We start from the raw sequence: 21,494 nt of genomic DNA, 5'->3' as shown, positions 1-21,494 counted from the left end.
CCTGGCGGCAGAGGTGGGTTTTAAGAAGCTTACAAAGGCGAGGAGGGTGGGGGCAATTCTAATCTCTGGGGGGAGTTGGTTCCAGAGGGCTGGGGCCGCCACAGAGAAGGCTCTTCCCCTGGGTCCCACCAAGCGGCATTGTTTAGTTGACGGGACCCGGAGAAGACCCACTCTGTGGGACCTAACCGGTCGCTGGATTCGTGCAGCAGAAGGCGGTCCCTGAAATCCCCACAGTTGTTAAGTTAGTTAGCAACTGTTCTGACCTGGGATTTCCCCAAACCACGAAGCAGGCTCTTCGCCCCCATAAAACCTCTTTTATTTAACGTACAGTGAATTTCTCTCCAGCAAAGTCTTTCAAGGTATTTCACAATTACTGACCTTTATCAGGCTTGTGGAGTGACCAGGCCGTTGTATTTCAGATGCCACAATACTTAGCAAAAGTGTAGGAATGAACTAATTAAGTGAACTGATTGTGTCCTGCAAACTCCCCTCCCCGTTTGCTCCTCTTTCGTTCCCTCTGGGAGGGGGCATTCATCGCCCACCTGTGGCCTTCCTCCCAAGTGGACCTTTGTTCCTCGGCTGTCCCTTTCCCCTGGCAGCTCACACTGAGAAGAGGCTCCATCTGCTCCTCTGCCCCACTGATGCCTGACTCCGAAGGCAGCTGATAACTATCAGACAGCCCTGGCCCGCTCCCTGCCTCGGATGCAGAGCCTTCCCCAGACTCAGGGCTGGCCCCTGCTCCTCCCCAGCCTCCTCACTGTCTTCTACTAAACAACTGTTAAGCGAGACATTTGTTGAGTGAGTTTTGCCCCATTTAAACGACCTTTCTTGCCCCTCTCTGTTAACTGAATCGCCAGAGTTTTTCCTTTAGTAGCACGATTCTTAAGTGAATCCGTCTTTTCCCCATTGACTTCCCTTGCGAGAAGGTCGCAAAAAAGGGAACCATGTGACCCTGAGACCGTCATAAATACGAGTCAATTCCCCAACTTTGGACGGTCTCTAAATGGACTGTCCTAAGCTGAGGAATACTTGCAATCCAGCCAGCACTCACCTGAGTTGAGGTGTTGGCTTGCTTTCAATGTTCTGAAATACGGAGGGCGGGGGTCTCAGAAGAAATTAGGACCCCTCCCTGGTTACACACACCTCAAGCGTCCCCCCTTACCAGTCCGTAGCGTCCACCGGCTGCCGGGAGCCCCCCCACCCACAGTAGCAGCCGTAACCGTTGTAGTCGAGGGCGAATCTTCCGGTCAAGTGTTCGATGATCCTTCCAAACTGGATCAAGTTGGCGCTGGTGAAGACCAAAGCTGGAAAGGAGAGTGAGAGGGAAGCCCTGAATGACCGCCTGGACCTCGCGGGCACCCAAGGAGCCCCCTGCATCACCACCTGGTCCCCGGGCGAGGCCCCCTGGCTTCCCCAACAGAGGACTGGTTCCTTTTTTGACGGGGCTGAATCACAGAGCGAGAAGGGACTTGGGAGGTCCTCTAGTGACTAGTACAACCCCCAACTGCTCAAGAAAGAGGCACAATTCAATTCTGGACAAATGATGTCCAGTCTCATCTTGAAGACTTCCACAGTTTTTGGAAGCAAGCTGTTCCATTCTCTTCCTTTTCCTCCTCCCTCCCTTTTTTCCTCCTTCCTTCCTCCCTCCATTCCTTCCTTTTCCTCCTTCCTCCCTCCCTCCCTTCCTTTTCCTCCTCCCTCCCTCCCTTTCTTCTTCCCTCCCTTCCTTCCTTTTCCTCCTTCCTCCCTCCCTTTCTTCCTCCCTCCCTCCCTTTCTTCCTCCCCCCTCCCCCTCCCTTTTCCTCCCTCCCTCCCTTCCTTTTCCTCCTTCCTTCCTCCCTCCCTTCCTTTTCCTCCTTCCTTCCTTCCTCCCTTCCTTTTCCTCCTCCCTTCCTTCCTCCCTTCCTCCCTTTTCCTCCTTCCTCCCTCCCTCCCTCTCTCCCTTCCTTTTCCTCCTTCATTCTCCCTCCATCAATCCATCACATGTCTCATTTATCTCAGAATCCTACAGCCCTCCCTCTGGAAAGGAACTCAGAGGCCTTCTAGTCCAACCCCCTGTTCAAGCGGGACCCCCTTTCCCATTCTGGACAAACAGCTGTCCAGTCTCTCCAATGTTGGAGCAGCCACAGCTCAGTTCCGCTGACCTTCTCGGCTGCTTTTCTCCTGGATGAGTTTCCGTCCCTTGTTGCTGCTGCTTCGCCTGCCTGCCTGCCTTCCGCGGAGGCCTTTGCGCTGCTCCTCCATCCTGGATAAATATCCCTCTCTTCTTCGCCCCAGGGATTAATTCCCTTTTACGATCCCACCATGTGAAGTAGCACCGTGTGTTTTCAGAAAGTTGGGGGGGGGGGTTCGGCCCCAACCCATGAGACTTGATGGTGGGAGGGGGGAAGGCAATTGACAAGATGGAGATTTCCTCGTTTTTTTTCTGAGCCGGAACAAAAGCCTGCAGCTCTTGGCCCACCTGGAGAGGCCGGAGGGGTCCTGGGCGCTCTCAAAACTTGGTGGTTTTGCTGCAGCTGTTTCATGACCAAACTAGGCAGCTTTACTGATGATGTTACCTAGCTGGGTCCTGAAACGTCATTCCAACCCCGAGGTATGAATATTCCTTTGCTGAGCTGCAAAACTGCAAAGACTCTTATTTCTTTTCGGTGATTCTCTCTAATCTGCGGTGTTGGGATAATATTCCCTGAACAGCTGATGGATCTGCCCTCCCCTGCCCTCCCCTCCCCTCCATCCCCCAGGCAAGGACTCACCGCAGAGAAGGAGGAGGAGGCTGCTGCCCCTGAGTGGACGGGCCATCCTGGAAGGAGCAGCAGAGAAATAAACCGTGCAATCCCTTGGGCTGGGAGGGTCCTCCGAGGTCCTGTAGTCCAGCCCCCTCCGGCTGCTTCTCCCCACTTCCCAGAATCCCCGAGGAAGGACTCCAACCGGTGGGGCACCTGCGGAGTGGCAAAGGAGCCTCTGAACCGAATGCCGCCAGCCTCACCACGAGTCACCCCGGAGTTGTTTTCCTTTGCCGTGACACCTTCGTCAGAGCAACCCTGGATCTGTCAGCTTCGCATCAAAGGACACAGCTCACCCGGCGTTGCCTGCAGGCAGCAGACAGGTGTTTTGGGAGGGTGTGCTGGTCAGCCACGTCCATCTTCTCCCCAGTCCTTCCACAAGGCTACAAACTACGCAAAGGTTCCCCAAGTCAGCAACCCCCGAGAAGGTCACGCCAGGAGAAGCAGCAACACACTTTTGTCGCATAGTTTGTGGCGGATCTGATTTGTGAGGGACTTTTGAGTGGGAGATCTATAGCGTTGGAAGGAACAGCCCCCCCCCCCAAATCAATCCAAATTTAGTCCTTGTGGATGGGGACTATAACTTCCTGGACATCTTGCTTGTTGGTTTCTTTTCTGGTATCTAAAAAACTACTATCTTGTTTTTTCTTTCTTTCTTTCTTTCTTTCTTTCTTTCTTTCTTCCTCCCTCCCTCCCTCCCTTCCTTCCTCTCTCCTTCCCTCCCTCCCTCCCTTCCCTCCCTTCCTTCCTTCCCTTCCTTCCTTCCTTCCTCCCTTCCTTCCTTCCTCCCTTCCTTCCTTCCTGCCTTCCTTCCTCTCTCCTTCCCTCCCTCTCTCCCTTCCTTCCTTTCCTTCCTTCCTTCCTCCCTTCCTTCCTTCCTCCCTCCCTTCCTCTCTCCTTCCCTCCCTCTCTCCCTTCCTTCCTTCTTCTGCACTTTAAATATCTCTGTCACTCCAGCCAGTTTTTCTAAACCCTTTCTCTCCAATCTCAGAACCGTCTGTTCGCTTCCTCTGAATTGGTATTATTTTTTTAAAAAAAAATATTTTTTATTAAATTGCGAAGACAGACAAAACATACATTACATGTAACATTTAGTGGAGCAACAATCGCTCCTCTAAAGTAGAAGTCATCTTTATATTTATAATAAGTAAAAAAAGGAATAAAAACTAACTCTATCATTATTTATAAAATACTTAGATATATCAGTTGTAAGATAATAAGTAAAAACACATCTAAAGCATTTAAAAATATATAGAAATGTTAAAATTATGACTTGAAATAAACTAGGAAGAAAAGAAAAAGAGAGAAAGGGTAGAAGAGGAAAGAAGGAGTTTATCTTATATCTCTTAATATTTTATATTGTAAATTATTAGATTTGTTATAAACTGTTTTTATGGTGTTGTGAGCCGCCTCCGAATCTACGGGAAGGGGCGGCATACAAATCAAATAAATAAATAAATAAGTAAGTAAGTAAGTAAGTAAGTAAGTAAGTAAGTAAGTAAGTAAGTAAGTAAGTAAATAAATAAATAAAGTTAATAATCACTGTCTAATACAATATAACTACTAGGTACAAATATATTTAAAATAGTGTAAAAATGCGGTTATCTCTGTTTCTTTGTATCCCACCAGATATATACCTTTTGCCAAACCTCATAAAATTCTGATTCTTCTTGATTTTATTGGTATTATTAACCTGCCAGAAATGGGGTGCCCCGAACCCACATGGGGCTTCAATTGTGGTCTACCCAGTGTGGAGGACATGGAGGTAAGCACACCACTCAGATGCCTGGTGCAATGTTCCTTCTGATCTGGCCCAGAGGTTCATCAGCAGCCGCCTCGCACTCCAGCTAAGCTCTGCTATGGGACCTTCTAGCATCGTCTGTCCAAAGTTGTTCTTTGGCCCAAGGACACCCTAAGACGTCCGAGGCCTCCATGGTGCACCCCATCTTCCCCTCTTCTCAGCTGCCAAGACGGCTTCCTAAGTTCCTGACCACGGAGAACCCCTCTTGTCAAGGCTCCAGGTAACATCCGAACTAAATCCAAGTCCGAGTCAAAGTTCTCCTCAAAGTTCCACAGTGATTTCCGGAGCCATCCTGGGGAACCCGCACTGGGGAACCCAAATCTGAGTTTCCCACCCACTTGAAAGTTCACATCCCTTGTGTCCCTCACCACCACCCACAAATGTTGCCAGCGCGGCCAGTCCTCCTTCCGCTTCCGCCCAGGTGGGTGGGCACAGGATGACCTTGAACGGCTTTGTAGCTGCATCTGCTCGCTCCTGAAAACGCCCCCTCCCAAGTTCCCATCAACACCAGGCCTTCTGCAGATAGCGTGGCAAACCGTGGATTCATCACACCGACCTCTGCACCGGCTTGACACCCTCCAAGCCTCTGCGCGTTCAAGGACTTGGACGGCATCCGACGCCCAACCCTCAAGTGAGCGGGCAGAAGGTTGGAAGGGAGCCCTTGAAGGGAGAATGGAGGCGATAAGGAGACGTGGGCCCGGTCCTTATCCTCAAAGGATCTTTGACGGCTTTCCAACCCCTGGCGAAGTTCCAGCCTGGAGGAACTGGGGAAACTGGTCCGTGGCCCCAGTCTGACCTCGGGTGGAGCTGCAGCTGAGGTCACCGGGCCAGGCCTCCCCCGAAGGCCAGGAAAACGTTGGCAGCTGCGGGTGCGAATTTACCCGTTGGCTGCTCTGGGATGGCATCGTCTCCCGTTCGTTGTCTCTTTCCCTGGACATTTGGGGTGGGGGCATATGTATTATTTGTGTGCCTGAAAGTGAGTCTAGCAAAGAGTTCTTTGCATCCTCTAACCCAGTGATTTTCAACCTTTTTTGAGCCGCGGCACATTTTTTACATTTACAAAATCCTGGGGCACACCACCAACCAAAATGACACTCTAAGACAATACATATCATACATATTATCCCCCCTTGTGTGTTTGTGTGTGTATGTACAAACTCTTGAACCATTTCCAAAAACAGGTGAGGGCTGGGGGGGTTTTCTCTCTTATTCTTTCCAAAAACAGGTGAGGGCTGGGGGTTTTTCCTCTTATTTGGGTGCTTTTTATCATATGCTTTAAATCAAGAGTCACTTCTCTCTTTTGTTTCTCTCTCTTTCCTTTCATTCTCTGCCTCAATCATTTTCTCACTTCTCTTTTTTCTCCCCTTTTTTCTCTCATTTCTCTCTCTTTCTCTCTTCTCCTTCTCTCTTTCTCTCACTCTCTTTCTCTCTCTTGCTTTCTTTCTCTCTCTCTTTCTCTCTCTTTCTTTCTCTAACACACACACTCTCTCTCTTGCTTTCTCTCTCTCTTGCTTTCTTTCTCGCTCTTTCTCTCTCTTGCTTTCTTTCTCGCTCTTTCTCTCTCTCTTGCTTTCTTTTTTTCTCTCTCTCTCTTGCTTTCTTTCTCTTTCTCCCCTCTCGCGGCACACCTGACCGTGTGCTGCGGCACACTAGTGTGCCACGGCACACTGGTTGAAAACACTGCTCTAACCCAGTGTTTCCCAACCTTGGCAACTTGAAGAGATCTGGACTTCAACTTCCAGAATTCCCCAGCCCAGGAAGGCTTTTTTTAAGCAGCCGAGGAAAAGCAAACACAAAGCTCTTCCCCTCCACATGTGTGTGTGTGCGTGTATGCGTGATGCCAACTGTGCCAACCACAATTCCTTGTGAGTGTGTTTATTTTGTGCACCCCTAATTAAGTGTGGAATCAGCCTGGAACAAAAACAGAAAAAACCTGCCAGGGTCGTTTTTTAAAAAACCACAATATAAACAAAGGATTCCTCCAGTCCAGTGTTTCCCAACCTTTTTTGAGCCGTGGCACATTATTCATATTTTCAAAATACTGGGGAACATTGAGCCGGAGAGAGGGGGGGCTAAAAAAAAGTTTGGACAAAAAAAAATCTCTTTCTTCCTCCCTTTCGCTCTATTTCTCTCTCCCTCTTTCTATCTCTTCCTTCCTTCCTTTCTTTCTCTCTCTCTCCATCCCTCTTTCTTTCTCTCTTCCTCTCTTTTTTGCTCTCTTCCTCTCTCTTCCTTCCTCTCTTTTTTGCTCTCTTTCTCTATCCCTCCTTCCCTCCCTCTATGTCTTTCTCTCTGCCTCCTTCCCCCCTCTCTTGCTCTCTCTCTTGCTTTCTTTCTCTCTTTCTTTCTCTCTCTCTTTCTCTCTCTCTCTTTTTCTCTCGTTACACCACGCAGGCAACAGCGGCATTGGGCAGTAGCCAGGGGTGGCGGCAGAGAGGTTGACTGCGAGCGGGAGCCCTGATGGCGGCAGCTGGACGTGCTGCTGGACGCCGTATATGCTGGCGCTGCGCTGGGCATGGGCGTGGGGCTGGCACCTCCGGCCCAGCCAGCGGGCCAGCTGAGCTTTGCGGCACACCTGACCATGTCTCGCGGCACACTGGTTGAAAAACACTGCTCTAGTCAGAAAGGCTTTTTAAGGAGAGGAGTGAGTGGTCTTCTGACGCAGAGATCCACCCCGCTGCCCATCAGCCACTCCTGCCCTACGGCCAGTGGTGTGAAAAGAAGACCCAGGCCTCCCTCTCTTCTGGTGGAAATCTTCCTCCCACCCACCTCCCTTTTGTGTGTGTGTGAAATCGGAAATGCGTTGCTACACAAAGGGGTCCTATGAGGACTAGAATCTTAAGTGGGTTGTTTTAAGAAGTTCTGGGCCAGAGCCTCTCCGGCGCGTCTCCTATTTCAGTCCTCAGGTGTTGAACTTAGCTCGGTGGAAGGAATTCTCCCTAACTCCTTTAATCAGAACCTTGAGGACTAGAATGTCAACTTGCAGAAGCTCCCAAACTGGCAATAAATAAGGGGGTCAGAATATCTTGATTGGGCAGCCGGACGGGCAGGGGGGCCCTATCCTGTGTGTGTGTGAAGGCACCACAAAGAGGCGTAAATAAGGGACGGCCGCAGGTTTGTGCAAAGCTGTCGCCTGTTTATTGACCAGGGGTGGCACTCATAAAAAGAAGAAGGGAGCCACAGCTACAACTGTGTGGCCGGAGGGTCAGCCGTGGGGCCTCCCGGGCACTCCTTCGGGCCCTCTTTGCAGTGGGCGTCCACGTAGAACTGGTACTTTTTGCTGTAGGTCTGCAGGCTCTCCCGGAGGCAGATGGCTGCGGCCTTGTCGCACTTGCAGATCTGCTCCTTGCACCAGGTGCCTCCTTCTGTCAGGGGGAGGAGACAAAGAAGGCCCCGCTTAATCCGGTCCACCCTTCAGCTCAGCCTGTGGTCTCACGCGGCTGTGAGTCCTGGCATGGCCACCAGAGGGCAGCCAGAGAGGGAGGGAATCCGCATTGCCGCCCCTCTAGTGGACGGACGGAGTTTTGCACTCCGTTTGGTTCTGCCTGGGAATGGGGGGATGTTTGAGCCCCACTCACCACAGAGGATGACCCCGTCCTTCCGGCTGTATTCATAGCTGTCCGTTTTGGTGTGGCAGCCGGTCAGATTCTCGTAGCAGCAGTCGTGCATCAGGCAGCAGCTGGAGGGAGAAAGCGGGAGTGAGCCCAAAGAGGTTCCCCCAAAGCGGGAGTGAGCCCAAAGAGGTCCCCCCCCAAAACAGCAAAGGGGGGAGTGAGGAGGCCCCTGCCTGCACCCCAAGACTGGAAAGCCTTCTGGGGTCACCGCCACCAGTCCAGCACAGGAGGCACCAAGAGAGGCCCAAGAACTGGTCGGAGATCCGAGATCCGATATTTCCCAGAGGCAAAAAGGATCGGTCTGTGTGTTTGGTGTCTATTTGCGTGTGTGTGTGTTTGGTGTGTGTATTTGTGTGTGTGTGTTTGTTTGGTGTGTATTTGTGTGTGAGAGTTTTGTGTGTATTTGTGTGTGTGTGTGCTTGGTGTGTATATTTGTGCGTGTGTGTTTGTTTGGTGTGTATTTGTGTGTGAGAGTTTCGTGTGTATTTGTGTGTGTGTGTTTGGAGTATATATTTGGCTGTGTGTGTTTGGTGTGTATTTGTGTGTGAGAGTTTCGTGTGTATTTGTGTGTGTGTGTTTGGTGTGTATATTTGTGTGTGTGTGTTTGGTGTTTATATTTGTGTGTGTGTTTGGTGTGTATTTGTGTGTGAGAGTTTCGTGTGTATTTGTGTGTGTGTGTTTGGTGTGTATATTTGTGTGTGTGTTTTTGTTTGGTGTGTATTTGTGTGTGAGAGTTTCATGTGTATTTGTGTGTGTGTGTGTTTGGTGTGTATATTTGTGTGTGTGTTTGTTTGGTGTGTATTTGTGTGTGAGAGTTTGGTGTGTGTATGTGTGTACACCCAAGCTTCCCAACCTCTGGAGCTCCAAATCTCCCTGGGGGGGGCTGATTGGGGGCCGATGAGAACTATGATGGGGGGCAGATCAGGGGTCCTCCATGTACGGCCACAGGCACAGTGCGAGGGGGGGAATCAGGCTCCCCCCTTGATTTCGCTTGCAAAAGGGGACCACCTGGAAACAAACCCCCTCCCAATAGGCAGGGCAACTGTCACCCGTTGCAGCCCCCGCCTGGGAAGGGACAGGTGCTTGAGTGGGAAAAATGTCGACAGGGCTGGTTTTCAGATTAAATCGGAGTTTTTACACTGTTTGTTTTAGTTTTATTGGGTTTCAGAACTGCATTTATTTTTCAGTTCAGTTCAGATGTTGCAAGCCGGCCAGAGTCCTCGGAGGGGCGGGCGGGGTAAAAATCCAATCCAATCAATAAATGTCAATTGCCACTGTCGGAATTCCCTCCTGCCTCCTGCCCCCCAACTCCTCAGCAGCCCCAGGCCTGGGAGGGTCCCCGTGTCTGGTTGGGGGGGTGTCGGTGGTGGACGTGAGGGGCTTACCGGTCCGTGGCGTCCCGTGGCCGGCCTTTGCCCCCCAGGCCGCAGTAGCATCCGTAGAAGGTGTAGAAGGGGAAGGGGTTTTTCCCCGTCTCTTCCTTGATCATCCTCCCGAATTCGAAGAGGCTTCCCTCCACTTGGAAAAGGCAGAAAACACTCAGCGATGCTTTTCTCCCCTTCTCTGAAAAAAAGCTATATACGGCACAGGCAGCCATTCCTCGCTTAACGACCACGGCATTAAAAGAACCCAAATGGTTTTGGATGGCAAAGTATGGATAATTAATATTTAAGATTACACAACTTTTCTTTTTGAAGGGCAATTAGTAGAAACACAGAAACATAGAAGTCTTGTACAGGACCCCAGGAACAATTAATCAAGAAATTTTACTCCTACTTAAATTTTAACGAATTGGATAATATCAATACAAAAATTAATGTAAAACAGTGGAATCTGGACCTTAAAAAAGAGATCCAAGAAGATGAATGGCAATTACTCTGGAGCAGAAATTTCAAACTAACCATAGCCACGTCTTACAAAGAGAACCTAGTTATAATGTTCTACAGGTGGCACATTACTCCGATAAAACTAACAAAATTAAACAATAAACTTTCACCATACTGTTGGAAGTGTCACCAAGAGATAGGCACCTATTTCCACCTATGGTGGAATATAATTGGACTCTGGATCGATGAAATATTAAATTTGAAAATTGAAAAAACCCCTGAATGTTTCCTTCTAGGCATTCTTAGACAAAATCTGCCTAAAACCCAAATACATTTAATTGTCCACTTAGTTACAGCAGCGAGACTAACCTTTGCACAGTGGTGGAAAAACGAGGATATACCTCCGAAAGACGCCATAATTAAAAAAATTAAATACTGTGCAGAGATGACAAAACTAACTATGCTAGTTAGGAATGAAACAACATCCTCATTCAACAATTGTTGGGATCCTTTCTACAGTTGGCTAGAGAAAAAAAGAGAACACCACGTTAAATAATTGAAATGATGGTTATAAACGCAACCAGATACAAATCCGATATATAGCTTTCTCATTTTTTTGGCTATAGTGATAAGAGACTTTAGATATATGTTAATAGAATACTTATTACTAAATCTTATAATCTCTATGTTTAGATAAACTCAACGCTTGCACTTAAATACCCAGATGACTAACCCGATACTAGGGAATGAGCTAATAAATTAGGAATTGGTTCCCGTTTTCAATACAGCTCCTTCGGATATTCGCCAACCCCTTTACTTTACTTACCTTCTCTATTTTCTCTATCTCCTTTATTCTTTCTACCCTTTCCCCTCTTTTTTCTATTCCCTTCTTTTTCACTCTTTACATAAACTTCTATGTTTATAAATTGTTATAACATACTAAGACCCAAATGTCTTCTCTTTTGAATTTTATGTTTTGTATATTTGTTAATAAAAATATTTTTTTAAAAAGAAACATAGAAGTCTGACGGCAGAAAAAGACCTCCTGGTCCATCTAGTCTGCCCTTATACTATTTCCTGTATTTCATCTTAGGATGAATATATGTTTATCCCAGGCATGTTTAAATTCAGTTCCTGTGGATTTATCTACCACGTCTGCTGGAAGTTTGTTCCAAGGATCTACTACTCTTTCAGTCAAATAATATTTTCTCATGTTGCTTTTGATCTTTCCCCCAAATAACTTCAGATTGTGTCCCCTTGTTCTTGTGTTCACTTTCCTATTAAAAACACTTCCCTACTGGATCTTATTTAACCCTTTAATATATTTAAATGTTTCGATCATGTCCCCCCTTTTCCTTCTGTCCTCCAGACTATACAGATTGAGTTCATGAAGTCTTTCCTGATAGGTTTTATGCTTAAGACCTTCCACCATTCTTGTAGCCCGTCTTTGGACCCGTTCAATTTTGTCAATATCTTTTTGTAGGTGAGGTCTCCAGAACTGAACACAGTATTCCAAATGTGGTCTCACCAGCATTCTATATAGCGGGATCATAATCTCCCTCTTCCTGCTTGTTATACCTCTAGCTATGCAGCCAAGCATCCTACTTGCTTTTCCCTAGTATATGATAAGGGTAAAGGTAAATAAGGATGTATGACAATTGAAAATAATCACTTTGGCCTAAATGTAATAAACTTTAATAGATAAGTGAAAGCAATTAGACGAGATGTGATAGCAAATGACTAAGCAATGTCATTTGGTGGGACCCAGGAGAAGAGCCTTCTCTGTGGTGGCCCCCAACCCTCTGGAACCAGCTCCCCCCAGATATCAGAGTTGCCCCCACCCTCCTTGCCTTTCGCAAGCTCCTTAAAACCCACCTCTGTCGTCAGGCATGGGGGAATTGAAATTTCCCTTCCCCCTAGGCTTATAGAATTTATACATGGTATGTTTGTATGTACGAGTGGTTCTTTAAATTGGGGTTTTTTTAGATTATTTTTTAATATTAGATTTGTTTTCATTGTCTTTTCATTGTTGTTAGCCGCCCCGAGTCTTCGAAGAGGGGCGGCATACGAATAAAATAAAATAAAATAAAATAAAATAAAATAAAATAAAATAAAATAAAATAAAATAAAATAAAATAAAATAAAATAAAATAAAATAAAATAAAATAAAATAAAATAAAATAAAATAAAATAAAATAAAATAAAATAAAATAAAATAAAATAAAATAAAATAAAATAAAATAAAATAAAATAAAATAAAATAAAATAAAATAAAATAAAATAAAATAAAATAAAATAAAATAAAATAAAATAAAATAAATAGTACAGTATTGTAAGTTTGTATAATGATATTGAAAAAGTTTTGCATGAAAGATTTCCAGGTGGTGAAAGTAAAGGAGGCAGCATATTTTGGGATGATAAATACCAAATATAAGTGTCAATTCATTGTATTGTGTTGAAGATTGAAGGAATATGACATTGCACTGTTTAAAAGTGGAGAAAAATACAAAATGTTTACTTAAGAAAACCCCAAATGGTAATAAGGTTAGTTGGGGTCCAGCGATGCCTCGCTTAACGATGGGTTTGCCCACAAAATCTCACAGCCAACTCCCACGCAGTAAAAGACCTTGGAATACTAATATCAAATGACCTAAGTGCTAAAGCCCACTGCAACAATATCGCCAAAAAGGCTTCTAGAGTTGTTAACCTGATCCTACGCAGCTACTGCTCCGGCAATCTCGCACTACTCACCAGAGCCTACAAAACTTTTGCCAGACCAATCCTTGAATACAGTTCATCTGTCTGGAACCCATACCACATCTCGGACATCAACACCCTAGAAAATGTCCAAAGATACTTCACCAGAAGAGCCCTTCACTCCTCCACTCGAAACAGAATGCCCTACGTAAGCCGACTATCAATCCTAGGTCTTGAAAGCTTAGAACTACGATGCCTAAAACACAATCTAAGTATTGCCCACAAAATCATATGCTGCAACGTCCTGCCTGTCCATGACTACTTCAGCTTCAACCGCAACAACACAAGAGCACGCAACAAATTCAAACTTAATATTAATTGCTCCAAGCTTGACTGTAAAAAATATGACTTTAGCAATCGAGTTGTCAAAGTGTGGAACTCATTACCGGACTCAGTAGTGTCAACCCCTAATCCCCAACATTTCTCCCTTAGACTATCCACGATTGACCTCTCCAGGTTCCTAAGAGGTCAGTAAGGGGCGTACATAAGTGCACTAGCCTGCCTTTCGTCCCCTGTCCAATTGTCTCTCCTTATCTCATATATCATATGTCTTTTCTTCCTTTCATATATCTTCTCCTCTACTTTTATATCTTTTCTTTATATATAATATCTCCTACCTATCCTCTTCAATGTGTATTGTGTATTGGACAAAATAAATAAAATAAATAAATAAAACATGTGTGAGTGAGTGTGTGTATGGCTTTTTAGGGTTATAACACATTTTATACTGTTTTATCATATTTATTATTCCCGTGTATTTTATATCAGTACTGTAAGCCGTGCAGAGTCCAGCTGGAATTCGGTGGGCAGATAAAATAAATACATAACTTGCCTTGATGTTGGTTTGCCTAGTCAAGCTTTAATCACCCACCCATTTTCCTTCCGCGAAGGAGGCAGAATTCTCTGCAGTCCCATCTCTCCCACCACCACCCTGGTCTTCTTCACTCACCACTGACCAGCAACACAGCCACCGTCCAGAAGGTCTTCATTCCTCTTGAATCCGGACCTGGAAACAAACAGGCTGCGTGAATCTCCTTCGTTTCAGTTTATGACCTCGAAACCCTCGAGTATCCAGTGATTCTGGCCAATATTTAGTGTTCAAGGGGCCATAATGATTCATGGAGGGAGGGGGTGGGCTTTGGGGCTGTTTCTGTTCCCCTCCCCCTAAAAAATTTACTTAATTTAATTTATAAGTCCCCCCCCAACTCCTGCCGGACTTTGATGCCCCTCGAACATTAAATGTTGTCCAGAATAATTCGAGAGATGAAAAACAGATGGCAGAGACAAAGTTCTTAATTTTGGTCCATGGAAGGGACCTTGGAGGTCATGTAGTCCAGCCCGCTGGCCAAGGCAGGAGAACTTACCCCAGCCCAGTCTAGTGGCCGGCCACTCTGCTTCTGAAACTTAATCATGGCGGAAACATTCATTTTTTAAAAAATGTGTTACATTTGTTCCTACTGGTGTGAACTTTTCTGGCAACGGAGAAGCTGAGCAGTTCTGGCTTCATCTTCAATAGATTTTTACTTGGGTTGAGGGTCCCCCAATGCCCAAAATTCCTGTTGCTATATGAGACATTTGCTAAGCGAAGGTGGTTTTTTTTACAACTTTCTGAGCTTTCTTGCCACAGTTGTGAAGCGAACTGGGCTGTTGCTGAGTTAGATTGCCCCAATCAAAAACCACCCGGAGGCCCTGCAGCAGCCCAGGTGACTCAGTTTCCCCCAGGGAAGCCACAAAGAGCCCATTGCCCGGAAACAAGGACTTGTGAAGGAATGAACTGATTCTGACCCCAGTTCCGCATCTCGGACGTCACCTTGGCTTGTTTTTGGCTCTCCTTTTGTTTTTAATCTGGATGATCTCGTTTGTTCCCTCGATCGTATCCTGCTAATTGATGTAATCTAGAACAATGATTCTGTCAGGTGAGAGGGGGCATTACATTTAATAAACAGAGCAAAAAGAAAAATAAAATTTCTTTTTTATAGGGTGCTTGGCTGCATAGCTAGAGGTATAACAAGCAGGAAGAGGGAGATTGTGATCCCCTTATATAGAGCGCTGGTGAGACCACATTTGGAATACTGTGTTCAGTTCTGGAGACCTCACCTACAAAAAGATATTGACAAAATTGAACGGGTCCAAAGACGGGCTACAAGAATGGTGGAAGGTCTTAAGCATAAAACGTATCAGGAAAGACTTAATGAACTCAATCTGTATAGTCTGGAGGACAGAAGGAAAAGGGGGGACATGATCAAAACATTTAAATATGTTAAAGGGTTAAATAAGGTTCAGGAGGGAAGTGTTTTTAGTAGGAAAGTGAACACAAGAACAAGGGGACACAATCTGAAGTTAGTTGGGGGAAAGATCAAAAGCAACATGAGAAAATATTATTTTACTGAAAGAGTAGTAGATGCTTGGAACAAACTTCCAGCAGACGTGGTTGGTAAATCCACAGTAACTGAATTTAAACATGCCTGGGATAAACATAGATCCATCTTAAGATAAAATACAAAAAATAGTATAAGGGCAGACTAGATGGCTCATGAGGTCTTTTTCTGCTGTCAGTCTTCTATGTTTCTATGTTTCTAAGGTGGCAAATACAGGGCAAAACACACCTGACAACCCTCTCGCTTAGCAACAGAAATTTTGATTAAATGTAATTAAAATCTATTCATTTTAAATTAAAAACAGAAACTTTGAATCGTCACTAAATGAAGGGTTGTTATTTGCGGATAGCCAGGATCCAAAAGAGAAGAGGGGCCGGGAAGAGGAAAAAGCAACGTGGTGGATACTCACACCTGGCGACTTTTCTGTCAGTGTTTGGGGAGGGGTCCGTAAGCCCCCCTCGTCTTCTCCCTGCAAGCTTCTCCCTCCGCTTCTCTGTCCCCTGAAGAGGCGGCTGGGCCCTTTTATGGGAAGGGGAGGGGAAGGGAGGGGAGGGCACCTGCTTCCCCATTCCTCCGAGCAGGTGATGTGGCTCTCGACTGGAGGGCCATCTCCAGAAACCTCTCCAGGCGATTCCCCTTCCTGCCCCCAGGCAAGGACGCTGACCTTTCGCCCACTCGGCTGGCCGGCCCCTCCGCAGGGCATCTTTCCTCACCCGACTTCTTTCCTCTTGTGGGTTCGGTCCCGGAAACGGGCGGGGAGGACGGGGAGGATGGAAAGTTTTAATTTTTTTTAATTATTTTATTTTATTTTATTTTATTTTATTTTATTTTATTTTATTTTATTTTATTTTATTTTATTTTATTTTATTTTATTTTATTTTATTTTATTTTATTTTATTTTATTTTATTTTATTTTATTTTATTTTATTTTATTTTATTTTATTTTATTTTATTTTATTTTATTTTATTTTATTTTATTTTATTTTATTTTATTTTATTTTATTTTATTTTATTTTATTTTATTTTATTTTATTTTATTTTATTTATTTATCCAATACACAAATACATACATGTGATAATATAAAAGAGGGTGAAAGTGAACTTAGAGGAGAGGATATATGAAAGGAAGAGAATATATAAGATAGGTGAAAGAAAGGAAAGACAATTGGACAGGGGACGAAAGGCACACCAGTGCACTTATGTACGCCCCTTACTGGCCTCTGAGAAACCTGGAGAGGTCAATCGTGGAGAGTCTAAGGGAGAAGTGTTGGGGGTTAGGGGTTGACACAATTGAGTCCGGTAATGAGTTCCACGCTTCGATAACTCGATTGTTGAAATCATATTTTTTACTGTCAAGTTTGGCGCAGTTCGTGTTAAGTTTGAATCTGTTGCGTGCTCTTGTGTTATTGCGGTTGAAGCTGAAGTAGTCATTGACCGGTAGGACGTTGCAGCATATGATCTTGTGGGTAATACTCAAATCGTGTTTTAGGCGCCGTAGTTCTAGGCTTTCTAGACCCAGGATTGTTAGTCTATTTTCGTAGGTTGTTCTGTTTCGAGTGGAGGAGTGAAGGGCTCCTCTGGTGAAATATCTTTGGACGTTTTCAAGGGTGTTGATGTCTGAGATGTGATATTGCCAAGTGGATCTGGAGCCTCTCCTGAGCCAGGTCTCACCCAGGGGGTGTCTGGGGGCGAAAGAGCAGCACCCCCATACGGAAGGGAGATCTTTGTCCTGTGCCCTGCAACCGAATGCCCGGCGGGTTGCCAGCTGCAACTGTGTGGCATCATTTTAGGGCTCTTTGTCCAGCTGGCTGAGGCTCAAATGGAGTGTGGGGGGGCTCAGGGGGGCCTTTGCACCTCTCAGATGGGATCTATTAAGATTCTCTGTTGGGTCCACCCAACCCCAGGGCATTTTCTGAATCCAGCTGTGCCAGATGTTTGGGGTGAAATGAGTCCCTAAATCAAGGCATCGTTCCTGGGACCTTAAGGCCTTAAAACAGCCAAGTTAGTTTTTGATTCTTCCCTGCGCTGAGTTTTATAACGCTGATGAAAAGTTTTGGAAACCTTGAAAGGGGGTCTGTCGTCCTGAGAAGCCCCCTACTGCATACAAGATAATCTTTTAGAACGGGCCTCCCCCCGCTCGAACCTGGCAACGTGGACTTCGACTCCAAATATTCTCCAGCCAGCTGCGGTATAGATGTACACAGGGCACCAATCGGGGGTCCGCAGACCCCTAAGTGGTCCGTGAGAAAATGTTGCTGGTCTGCAGGGCAGCTGAGTGGAGGAGCTGCCCCAGGGTGGCCGATGGCCAGTTCTGTGACTGGAGAGCTCTGCAACATGAGGCTACCTTTGAAAAGTGTTCGAAAACTTCAGATCATGCAGAATTTATTTATTTATTTGTTTGTTTGTTTGTCTGTCTGTCTGTCTGTCTGTCTGTTTGTTTGTTCATTCATTCAATTTTTATGCCGCCCTTCTCCTTAGACTCAGGGCGGCTTACAACATGTTAGCAATAGCACTTTTTAACAGAGCCAGCACATTGCCCCCACAATCCGGGTCCTCATTTTACCCACCTCGGAAGGATGGAAGGCTGAGTCAACCTTGAGCCAGTGATGAGATTTGAACCGCTAACCTTCAGATCTACAGTCAGCTTCAGTGGCCTGCAGTACAGCACTCTACCTGCTGCGCCACCCCGGAATGCAGGTGCGAAAGCAATCATGGGCTTCCCCAGATATGCCCATGTTACACCAACACTCCGCAGTCTGCATTGGTTGCCGATCAGTTTCCGGTCACAATTCAAAGTGTTGGCTATGACCTATAAAGCCCTTCATGGCATCGGACCAGAATATCTACGGGACTGCCTTCTGCCGCACGAATCCCAGCGACCAGTTAAGTCCCACAGAGTTGGCCTTCTCCAGGTCCCGTCGACGAAACAATGTCGTCTGGCGGGACCCAGGGGAAGAGCCTTCTCTGTGGCGGCCCTGACCCTCTGCAACCAGCTCCCCCCAGAGATTAGGATTGCCCCCACCTTCCTTGCCTTTCGTAAAACCCACCTCCATAAAACCCACCTCTGCCGTCAGGCATGGGGGAGTTGAGACATCTCCCCCAGGCCTATATAGTTTATGCATGGTATGTTTGTGTGTATGTCTTGCTTTATAAATAAGGAGTTTTTAGAGATTTTTTAAATATTAGATTTGTTGTACATTGTTTTTTTTATTGTTGTGAGCTGCCCCGAGTCTACAGAGAGGGGTGGCATACAAATCTAATAAATAAAAAAATAAAAACAAAAACAAAAACAAAAACAAAAATAATAAAAATAATAATAAAAAAAATAAAAAAAATAAAAAAAATAAAAAAAATAAAAAAATAAAAAAATAAAAATAAATAAAAATAAAAATAAATAAAAATAAAAATAAATAAAAATAAAAATAAATAAAAATAAATAAAAATAAATAAAAACAAAAACAAACAAAAACAAACAAACAAAGAAGGCAGCTCTGGTGGTAGTGGGGAATTTCCGCCATAGAGAGAGCTGCATGAAAGGTGCCTGGCCATGGTGCAAGAGGGGGCACAGGCAGGGGGGGGGAGCCACCGGTGTCGGCAACCTGCGGTTTCTTCTTCTTCCCCCTGCTGTGGTGGCTTCCTGTCAGCTGAAGACACCAGTGGCTGGCCTGGCCCCCTGGCCCTCCCCTCCAGGCCCCTCCTCGCCTGGCCTGAGAAGGGAAGGGATGGTGGGGGGGGGGAATTGAGTGGGAGTGAAGCTTCCCCTCTTGCTGGCTCTTTCCTGGGAGTTTTGCTTCCACATCTTGTTGATATTCTGCACACCTTTGTCTCTCAGAGAGGCAAAGGCAGAGAGAAAAGGAGAGAGACGGGGGGATATATACTGTAGGTGTGTCTGAGAGAGAGAGACCTATTTTTGCTGATGATGAAAATGAAGGGAGACTAGTATATTTGGACAGGGAGTCAGTGCTCACAGTCACTCATGCCCTCATCACCTCGAGGCTTGACTACTGTAACGCTCTCTACATGGGGCTACCTTTGAAAAGTGTTCGGAAACTTCAGATCGTGCAGAATGCAGGTGTGAGAGCAATCATGGGCTTCCCTAAGTATGCCCATGTTACACAAACACTCCGCAGTCTGCATTGGTTGCCAATCAGTTTCCGGCCACAATTCAAAGTGTTGGTCATGACCAATAAAGCCCTACATGGCATCGGACCAGAATACCTCCGAGACCGTCTTCTGCCGCATGAATCCCAGTGGCCGATAAGGTCCCACAGAGTTGGCCTTCTCTGGGTCCCGTCGACTAAACAATGTCGTCTGGTGGGCCCCAGAGGAAGAGCCTTGTCTGTGGCGGCCCCGGCCCTCTGGAATTAACTTCCCCCAGAGATCAGAACTGCTCTCACCCTCCTTGTCTTTCGTAAATTGCTTAAGACCCACCTATACCACCAGGCATGGGGGAATTGAGACATTTCCCCCCAGGCTTATATAGTTTTATGTGTGGTATGCTTGTGTTGTATGTTTTTATATAATGGGTTTTTAGATATTTCTTCTTTTAAATATTAGATTTGTTTATTGTACACTGTTTATTATTGTTGTGAGCCGCCCCGAGTCTGCAGAGAGGGGCGGCACACAAATCTAATAAATTATTATTATTATTATTAATTATTATTATTATATGAGAGAGAGGCAGACAGATGATGGAGAGAACCTGATGAGAGATGGGGGAGAGAGATGAGAAAGAGAGAGGGAGGGGAGAGAGAGAGAGAGAGAGAAAGGGGTGGGGAGAGAACACCTGAAGGATGTTGTGGTTGGCTCTGGCCCAGCTCCTGCCCCAGGGAATGTGGAGGTGGAGGCAGGGGAAATGTCAACATGTCCTAGGCCTGTTTTGTTGTCGGCAGAGTCAGGGAATGCAGTTTCCTCGGACGAAGAAGAAGGTGGGGGTGACTTGGAAGAGGAGGGCTTGGCACACAGCCCAGGAAGCCAATCTCCATTATCTTCGGTCGATTCGGATGATGAAGTGTTAGACCCACGCAGGCGCAGACTTATGCATCGAAGAGACCAATTGAGGAAATATTACAGGAGATAAGAGAGGCCAGCTGTGTTTGGGTGGGGCTCCAGTAATTAGAGCTGCTGCTATAAATAGCAGCATGCTAGTTTGGCCGTTGTGGAAGATTATCTGATCGCAGTTCTTCAGGATCATGCCTCGCTGTGTCTGAACTTTGTGGATTTTTCACGCCTTTGAAACCAAAGCAGAGTAAAGTGTGTGTGTGTGTGTTTCATTTCGTGGGAAGAAGGAGGGCTGTGACATTTCTTCACAGCTACTAGCTAAGTACTTAAGGACTGATTAAGGGACTTGTACAGCCTACAAGGTTGTCTTTGCAATACAAAAAGGGTGCTTTGTTTCTTTTGAATTTTGTGATAAAGGACATTGTTTTGAATTTTCAAATGTGTGTGTATCTGAAATTTGTACCTGTGATGAATTTTCGGGAGGCTTCTACCAGAGAGCCCGGCAGAACAAAGGACCCCATCCCTTCCCTAAGAATCCATGTACTTTAAGCAGCACGTATTAGTGATCTGCAGGATTTAAAATTATAAAGGTAATAGTCCCTGAGGTCCAAAAGGTTGCCCTCCCCCTTGACTTACAACCAGAACTGAGCAGTGAGGCCTCTGCAATAGTCTCTCTCCTCCTCCTCCTCTTTCTCCAACCTCCCTCCCTCCTAGCACTGACGTTGTTCCCTAGTTGGGTGATGAAGCGTCTACAAGGAGGCTGCCAGGCACCAAGGACCCCACCAGCCTTACTCTGGAGTAAATGCAGGCGGATCCGCCCATCAGATGCCAGAATACTTCTATGTTTCTAAAAATGGTGAAAGGTCTTAAGCATAAAACGTATCAGGAAAGACTTAACGAACTCCATCTGTATAGTCTGGAGGACAGAAGGAAAAGGGGGGACATGATTGAAACATTTAAATATGTCAAAGGGTTAAATAAGGTTCAGGAGGGAAGTGTTTTTAATAGGAAAGTGAACACAAGAACAAGGGGACACAATCTAAGGTTAGTTGGGGGAAAGATCAGAAGCCACGTGAAAAAATATTATTTTACTGAAAGAGTAGTAGATGCGTGGAACAAACTTCCCGCAGGCGTGGTTGGTAAATCCACAGTAACTGAATTTAAACATGCCTGGGATAAATATATATCAATCCTAAAATGAAATACAGGAAATAGTATAAGGGCAGACTAGATGAACCAGGAGGTTTTTTTTTCTGCCATCAATCTTCTATGTTTCTATGTTTAATACCCTCCCAACGCCGCCCCCCCCCCCCCTTTCAAAGGGCTTCAGGGCA

The 21,494-nt window shown here is 45.7% G+C and overlaps 1 protein-coding gene across 2 annotated transcripts; it reads right to left on the bottom strand.

Moving 5' to 3' along the window:
- Positions 1-7,722: 7,722 nt before the first annotated feature.
- Positions 7,723-15,752, bottom strand: LOC139171128 (acidic phospholipase A2 5-like). Of its 2 annotated transcripts, XM_070758967.1 has the most exons (5): positions 15,569-15,752; positions 13,731-13,787; positions 9,584-9,716; positions 8,163-8,263; positions 7,723-7,949 (listed from the first exon to the last, which is right to left on the bottom strand). In XM_070758967.1, the coding sequence occupies exons 1-5, from the start codon at positions 15,726-15,728 to the stop codon at positions 7,768-7,770; spliced, it is 633 nt and encodes a 210-aa protein (XP_070615068.1). In that variant the 5' UTR covers positions 15,729-15,752; the 3' UTR covers positions 7,723-7,767. The 2 variants fall into 2 exon arrangements, with proteins under 2 accessions (XP_070615068.1, XP_070615069.1); XM_070758968.1 differs by lacking the exon at positions 13,731-13,787.
- Between the last annotated feature and the right edge of the window lie 5,742 nt (positions 15,753-21,494).

Source organism: Erythrolamprus reginae, chromosome 8, assembly GCF_031021105.1.
Source record: "Erythrolamprus reginae isolate rEryReg1 chromosome 8, rEryReg1.hap1, whole genome shotgun sequence".
NCBI lineage: Eukaryota > Metazoa > Chordata > Lepidosauria > Squamata > Dipsadidae > Erythrolamprus > Erythrolamprus reginae.
This window is presented reverse-complemented; position numbering and strand designations above follow the sequence as displayed.